At 56.1% G+C, this 7958-nt stretch overlaps 1 protein-coding gene across 2 annotated transcripts in view; it reads right to left on the bottom strand.

Annotated features, from left to right (window-relative positions):
• Window positions 1–4852: 4852 nt before the first annotated feature.
• Window positions 4853–7958, bottom strand: part of LOC110566748 (keratin, type II cytoskeletal 72) — a 9821-nt gene continuing 6715 nt past the window's right edge. For both annotated transcript variants that reach the window (XM_060390539.1, XM_060390540.1), the window contains 3 exons: window positions 6474–6694; window positions 5945–5979; window positions 4853–5358 (listed from right to left, as the gene is read on the bottom strand). In XM_060390539.1, the coding sequence (XP_060246522.1) occupies window positions 5174–5358; window positions 5945–5979; window positions 6474–6694 (441 nt within the window). In that variant the 3' untranslated portion in view covers window positions 4853–5173. The remainder of the gene's footprint in view (window positions 5359–5944; window positions 5980–6473; window positions 6695–7958) is intronic.

Raw genomic sequence — 7958 nt, 5'->3', positions numbered from 1 at the left:
AGGGACGGAAGGGACAGGTCATCCGCTGACTTGCTCCATCCCCACAGGAGCAGACTGGTCACAGAACTAGAGACAGAGCAGGCAGCACTGAGGGGCCACTAGATGCTGTGACTGGAGCTCAGGCCACAGCGTCAGCTCCTCCCCCTGCCGCAGGGAAATTCTTCCCCCCTGCCCGCAGAAGTGCAGGGGACTCTGGAAGTGAGGAAACCAAGTCCTCGCTTCCCTGGCTGCCAGGGGTCCCTGGAAGGCAAGTGGGGTTTTACGGCTGGCTACAGCGGAGGTACCCGCTGCCAGCTCAGAAGGAGGCTTGCAGAAATGAGTCAGTCGGGAGCTATGAGAGCTGAGAGGGCAGGCTGACACCCCGCAGGGAGCCTGGCAGAGAGAACCATGATGCAGGACTGGGACACACTGGTTTTCCAGTGAGTGAGGGGCAGTGCGGAGCAAGCTGTGAGGCCAGTGCCCCAGGAGCCAGCGCCCCAGGAAAGAACCTTCTGGGGGCTGAGGAGAACGCAGTGAGACTAGAACGGGGCAGACACTGGCGTGAAGCTGGCCTGGCAGACACCTCGGCGAAACGCGGAACGACCGCTTGCCCACGGCTCACGGGCACTAGTTGCTGGATTCACCACTTTGAACATTTTTTTCTCGTTTCACCCTCATGCCGATCCTTCCCCCCCCCCCCACACACACACTATAAAAAGGAACAAACAAAGCAGACAGACAGTTATAAGTAGCAGAAGAAACAAAGCCAGGGGTCAGCGCACCACTGGTTGGCTGCAGGGGTCCTTCCACGAACACGCCTGTCCCTTCCAGCCTGGACACTGCAGTTCCGGGCCTGAGTGGATTTTATTTCACACTGGATGCTTCGTCTGTAGTTTCAGCTAGAAGAACCTGGAGCCTCAGAGATCCAGACCTAAAATCCCCCGCCTTGTGGGGATGGATGGTGGGAAGTACGAGGGAGGGTCTGGACCATAGGTCCTCCTAAGAGAGAGAAACAACAGCACAGGAGTGGAGTCAATGGCACGCTGGCACAGGAGGAGGTGGGAAGGACCCCAGCCCCTCGTGGTGCTGAAGTAGATGCCAAAGAGGAGCCTAGAGACGGAAGGGCAGTGCAGGACAATCGTCCGTCATGTGGTCGTCACCCTGCAGCTAGTGTATGTGATGGAGCCCTGGGGACCTGCAGAGTCTTCACCAAGCTCCCCTCTCCAACACTTCACCCTGTCCCACACCCTTCCCCCAGGAAGCCTTCCAAGACTGCCCCTGTGTAGCTCTGTACTGCACTGACTTTCCCTGCCTTGTCTGCTTTGAGAGACAGAGTTATTCAAGGGCTGCCCTCATCGCCAAGGCTGGGAGGAGGGAGTGCTGCTGAGTGACAGACCTCACACACTCCCAGGACCTCTGACATAGCACCGGGGTTCTCAGGCACCTGATGAAAGGCTATGTGAAAGAACAGCTAGCTACTGAAGGTGAGGAGGTTCCTTAAGAGGGGGCCTCCTTTCTCCTTCCGTGAGAGGAGAGGAGAAGGGGAGACAGGACATAGGACCAGTCAGGGCATGCCAGGGAGCTGAGCAGCACCTCCTCCACAGAGGCACTGGGCTGACACAGGATTACCACCAAGCTTCCCGGAGTCTCTTCTCAGGGACACAGGAGGTGCAGTACCAGAAGATGCTGGCAGAGGGCAGTGTGTGCTCATCTTAGAGGCACCAGAGGGTTTGCACTATGCTGCTGGGTGGAAATGCAACGTTCCACAGCCCAGATCCACCCGGTTCTGCTGCTGCTGGACTCCTGGGCCTGAACCAACCAATGGGCATCCAACAGAGAGACTCAGGCCCTTATAGACACAGGCTCAGGGAAATACGGTCCTGTGGGCAGGACGTGGTGCTGGCCTCCCAGCACTCTGGATGCAGGGACAGGAAGACCATTTCAAGTCGAAGGCCAGCCTGGGCTACGTAGGGTGTTCAGCCAGCCAGTGCTCTTCAGAGAGACTCTCTCTAAATGAAGTTACCTAACCAGCAAAAGCAGTGGCACATCGCACACTCAGGTCTACATGACCCAGTCCCGTAGGGAGACAAGGCTGAAAAATTCCGTCACTGCATGAGGCTCCAGCTATCAGGCACTGGTAGGACTCGGGGGTCCACGGTGAGGCCGGGGTGCACTGCCGGGGTGAACAGCCACAGCTTACACACTCACAGGCAGTGGCGACACTTGACAAGGTGGATGGTTGTTTGGTGTGTCTGCGAAGCCACACTGCGTGCTGAATCAGCATCTTAGGGTGCGCCGTGTGCCCCAGCAGCTGCGGTGCACAACCTATGTCCGGCACATCTCTTCAGGGGTGGGCGCGAGCACGCTGATGTCTGCACAGTGGCACGACTAGCTGGTGTCTTCATTAGGCAAAGCACAGCTGCAATCAGAACCGCAGCTCGGGTGTCCAACTGCGCGCACAGACCCCAGAACCTCCCAGGGTTCCAGCGCCCACCTCTGCCCTCCCCCTCCCAAATATGTGATCCCAATGCCCCCATGGCACTTCTGTTATTAACGATTCATATCGGTTATCAGGAGAATTAACCATGCTGCCTGGTAGAAGGCGCCCCGGCAAGGCTGAGAAGTTGCCCCGGCAGTGGCCATCAGACCGAAGGCCAGCTAATGCTAAGCCCACTCTACACTATGTGATTGTGCTGGGCTGTAACTAGTAATTAAAAAGAACCAAAACTCAAAGCCAGAATGCCGGGCCGAGGGACCGTGGACCTGGTCTTTGCTTGGCCTCTTTCCAAGGATCAGTGTGTCATCTGATGATACCAAAAGGTCCAGTGTGAATAAGAAATGATAACTTGGAGTATGTGGATCTGTAAAACACACAAACTTGTTAACCCGGCCTTCTCCCACGCGTGTGCCGAGGCGTTGGGGTGTTCGTGTTACACTGAGCTCTTACTCCCCAGAGAAGAGGACTCTGCTCACCAGCACATTCCTGCACCAAATGAATCCTGAGCTGAGCCACCCCTGACGACCTCGTGACAAAGGAGCGTTGAAGGATGGAGGAGAGAGCAGCGCAGAGGTTGGGGGATCACAGCTTTATGGGTGGGTACTGTCTACACCCCTGCTGCCCCTCACTAGGCAGCATTCATCCCTCTGTGCTCCAGCTTGCTCACCTGAAGAGTGGGGGTTGGGAGCTGTTGGGCTGGCAGCTGGAGCCTTGTTCCTCGGAGGAGCTGAGCACCTCAGGCACATGGGGGGAATGGCACTTCAGCCCAACTACAAAGGACGAGCAAGCTTCTGATAAGCGGGAAATAGACGATGGCCCCGGGAATGAAGAGTCAGGCTGGCTAAGGGAAAGGCTAATGGGTCAACGGGAGTGGGGCATGGGAGCAGACAGGCCACAGGCACAGGAAGGCCACCCATCAGCAGGCTCATTCTTGAAAGACGGGCCTGCCCATGATGAGAACTGTGTTCACAGCAGGTGGCTAGCCACTCGAGAAATCACACACACCCTACAAAGACCACCAAGATGGCTCATCTCCCAGTGCCACGTGGCTCTCCGTCACAGCAGCTGACACTGCTCGAGGACTCGCTACACACTGCCTTGCTAGTTGCCGGGTTCCCCTGCCCTCTTCATCTCCCCTCAGGAGATGGAGAGCCCCGCAGGTCTCTGCCTGTGCTGTCTGTTTGGGTATCCTCAGCGGCAGACAATGGCTCTCCCCATCCTTGTTCTGTAAGCTGCACACCATAGGAGCAGATGCAACCGGAAGATCCTGCCTACACGAACTTCCTGCTTGTGCTAGAAGAAAAGGAAAGCGAGGCCACTGCAAGGGGAAATGAAGAGCCACCAGGCTGACCCCAGGTCGAGTATGGGGATCTCCAAAGCCCAAGAGAACCTGAGTAACAAGTCCCACCGAAGCTCCACTCCGTCTCCTCAGTGGGGTGACATCATGCATCTCACACATGACCACGTGGGAAGCAGCGTTGAGCCCTCCCTGCAGCCACCATCAGTGATAAGTCTCCTCAGCTGTTTGTCCCCTGATGCCAACCTGGCTGAAACCACATGATACAGGGCGTGTGTGACTGATGGCCTGGGGTGAAGCAAGAGTCAGCCCCAAAAGAAGTTCGGCCAATGTAAAGGCTGATGTTTGGGCAACACACAGAAAAACACAGGAGCAAGTGTGGACACATTTGTCCCCACCTAAGTCACGGAGAAACTCATTTCCAGTGGGATCTTTGGACTTCAACGGAGCCATGGAGATGCTGCCCTGGGATTGGATGAATGACTCACTAGAGCGAGTTAATTAAGCAATCCTGACAACCTCCATCACTCAGCCTTGAAGACAAGCTCCCTCCACTCGGGCCCCGCCCCCCATCTGCATCTTCACCATGCTGTGAAGCAAGGTCACAGAAGATGGAGAGATGCTGGTGCGGAGTTCTTAGACCCGCAGAACTGCGAGCCAAAGTAAGCCCTGTTCTTCATGAATTACGGGCTGAAACACCTTTGGGGAGGAAGTTTGGTTTTGCTTAGGGGTTGAGAGGATTGGTGTCCCTTGGACTTGCTCACGGAGGTGGAGTGTGTGGCGGAGACTCCTCAGGTGGCATCTGAACCAGGAATACAGAGAGCAGGCTGGCGCCCACCACCACTGACCTCCTCCACTAACCAAGCCTCATCCCCTAAAGCTTCCGCAGACCTCAAAATAATGCCACAAGCACAGCATGAGCTTGTGGGGCGACCTTTCCTGTTCCACCCGTAGTACCCGACCTCAATGTTCTGTTATAGTGACAGGAAGCAGACTAGGGCAATGGTATCAATCGATCCTTTATTGCAGGAGCAGCAGAGGACTAGACAGAAGAATGAGCACGAAGGCCCCCTGACAGGGAAGGCTGAAAGAAGACACAACAGAAGGGCTGGCAGGTGGCTTCAGGGAAGTATTTTGGATCCTTGGGTCACCTGTGTGGGGTGTGGCTACCCAATAAAAAGCGAGCGGAGAGAGGTCACTGAGAGAAGGCATGATAGTTTCCTGAAAGTGCACGGCTGCGGGCCTTCCTGCTCCAGGCTGTTCCCTGAGTTGAGGGAAAGGGGCCAGGAGAAAGGTAGAGACCCCAGTGATAGAGAAAACACTTCCTGGCTGGGAAAGGGACCGGAGGACAGAGAGGAGGGGAGGCTGAGTGCACAGCCTTCTGCTCACAGCACCGTCTGTCATCTGGAGGCCTTTTTGGCCACACAGCCTGAGGTTTTGGCTGTGAGGTCCTTGAGCTCACTGCCGCAGCTGCCCTTGGTCTTCACCTCCAGGGCCAGAGGTCTGTGGCTGTAACTGCTGGAGGCACCAAAGCCCACACTGAAGCCAGCACCTCCTGCTCCGCCATTGGTGCTGCTGATGACGGCTGGAAAGGGGGGCCCAGACCTGGTCAGTCTCCACCTCATCAGAGCCCATCATAGCACCATGGCCACTCCCTTAGCTCTCTCTCTGTCTCACTCTCTTTCTGTCTGTCTCCCTCTGTCTCTCTCTGTCTCTGTCTCTCTGTCTCTCTCTGTTTCAGTCTCTCAGTTCTGAGATATCTTTGTTGACACCATTCATAGCTGTATCTTCATTTTACCTGAACCCCAAACATTCAACCTTTTTTTTTTTTTCATGTGATTTGGGTCTATATATCGGTATAGGACTTTGCACTCCCTGTAGAGAAGTAAGCTGAGGGCGCAGTCGTGCCGTCTGGCCTCAGGAGGAAGAGTGCCGCCATCAGAATCATTGCAGCTGGATGTGCTGTTGTTTTCCCTTCATGTTTCAGAACATTCTTCTCAGGCCGTTGCTTCTTCCCTTGGCCATTGAAGCCAGACCCTCTTTCTGTCCTTAACCCCTTCCTTACTCCCACTCTCCCTGTGATTCCAATTTCTCCTTTGTGCCTTGAAATGAGAGCTACTTGGGCTCCTGATAGGATAACCAAGCACGGACCAAGACAAATGGGTACTTACAAATGCTCACAGAATTTGAGTGCTCACCAGCCATCCTATAGAGAGAGAACAGGTAAGTCCAACGTGAGCAATCCCCATCTACTCAGGGAGTCACCTCCAAGGTTCAGTCTTCCCCAGCAGGGCGAGTCCCCCCTCCCCTCCGGAGCAACCCTGCTGTAGGGAGCTCTTTGGGGACACCTGACGCTCCAGGCCATCTGCAACACAGAAGTACGGCCCCATTGCTCTCTACTGTGATAGTAAGAACGATCCCACATCCTCGCTGAGCCTCAGGCCTTGCCACAGTGACTCTGAACTTGCATGGCTCTTCCCTGCCTCTCTCCCATCTGAGCCAGGGCGCATTCTAAGAGGTGGCATCCATACTTGCTCTCCCATGGCCCTTTCCGTATTTTACAAGTTGGTCCTTTTTCTGTCTAATTTATGCCTGGTGCGTGATTTAACTTCACTGGAACCTGAACAGAGCCAAATAGCCTTTGACCTTTCTATCAAAGCAGAGAGCAAACTCCCCCCAGACAAAGGATGTGCCCCTCACCTGCTCTCCTCACTCTCCAGCAGCTTGAGGTACGTGGTGATCTCCAGGTCCAGGGCCATTTTCACAGTTATCAGCTCCTGGTACTCAAGATGCATCCGCGCCAGCTCCTCCTTGCCCTGGTGCAGAGCGCCGTCCAGCTCGTCCAGCTTGGCCCGGGCGTCCTTGAGGGCACAGTCGCCTCGCTGCTCGGCATCAGCGATGGCCGTCTCCAGGTTGGAGCACTGCAGAAGAAACAATCTGGGTGTTCTGGCCCTGAAGTCCTGCTTGCCCTCCTCTCCCACTGCTGCCTGAAAGCAGATGCTCGGGGTCCAGCTTGGACATCCCTGGAGGTGAGGCTATCCTTCCCTGCCCCCCGGTACCGTCGGCCTGGACGACTCCTCCTCCCCTGCCACCACCCCGTCCTTGACCTCCAAAGGTAGAATCCTCACCCGAGAGAGGAAGGACCGCCTGGGTGTGTGCCCCAGCCCTGCCCCACTTGGTTAGAAGCTGCCAGCTGTCAGATTCTAAAGACAACCCGGGTAGAGGTCTCGCCGTGGCTGGAGCTCAGCAGTTGTGCAGCACAGGCTGACTCGGGCGTGCCCGCAACCAGAGGGTGGAAGTGTTGGCTGGTAGCTTCCTCTTAGTCAAATATCTGCCTAGCAGGACCACTATGCCTTCAGTCTGCACACCCAACCGCTGGGAATCACTCTCAGAGACAAGAACGGGCTTCACTAAGCATTTGCACGGCTGTCAGGCTTTGAGGCTGGCAGACACCTTCGGTTGTGAATCTTGCAATCATGGGGTCAAGTGTTTGCCAGTGTAAGGGCTCTAGGGGCTTCTTGGGTCTTTTAGTTCATGTGTTTCAGTCATTCAGCTAAGGCTTTGGGGGGTGCCCCCTTCCTATACAAGTTTGCTTCACAGGGAAGAAGCAACAGCCAATCCTGATCCCTGATGACTTCTAGACTTTCTCCGCGGCTGCCAGCCCCTCCTCTGATGAGCAGCCCCCAGATCTGCCAACATGCACAGAATTTTGCATGAGTGGATCACAGGAGACTGCCATGGCCTGGCGGCCTGGCTGTGGAAAATCACGGGTCATCCTCAGGACCCAGGAGGCCGGGTCATGCGGGAGGGTGACATGCAGTTGGTGAGACTGTCCCCTGCTCTTTGACTGACTGCCTTGCACAGGGTGAACCTGGGGATGCCTTAGGAGGGACGTGAGGTTTGGGCACCCTTCAAACATCACAAGCACAGAGACTCGGTGTGAAGCGGCGGGCTGCTCTGGTGAAGGGGCGAGGAGGGCAGGCCAGCCCCTCGCTAGGAACCTCAGAGGATGCGCCACGGAGTATCACAGGGGAGCCCCTCTGTCCCCGCAGAGGCGCCCTCCCCAAGCCAGGCACAGCGGCATTCTCACCTAAAGTGGCTCTTGTAAGAGCCGAGCCCAGCCGGGAGCATGCAGCGCCGTGGCAAAGCAGACACCTCGGCTCATGGCTGAAAGGGCCTGGAGTG

Source organism: Meriones unguiculatus, chromosome 8, assembly GCF_030254825.1.
Source record: "Meriones unguiculatus strain TT.TT164.6M chromosome 8, Bangor_MerUng_6.1, whole genome shotgun sequence".
Taxonomy (NCBI): domain Eukaryota; kingdom Metazoa; phylum Chordata; class Mammalia; order Rodentia; family Muridae; genus Meriones; species Meriones unguiculatus.
The sequence above is the reverse complement of the archived record's forward strand: the minus strand, read 5'-3'. Positions and strand labels throughout refer to the sequence as shown.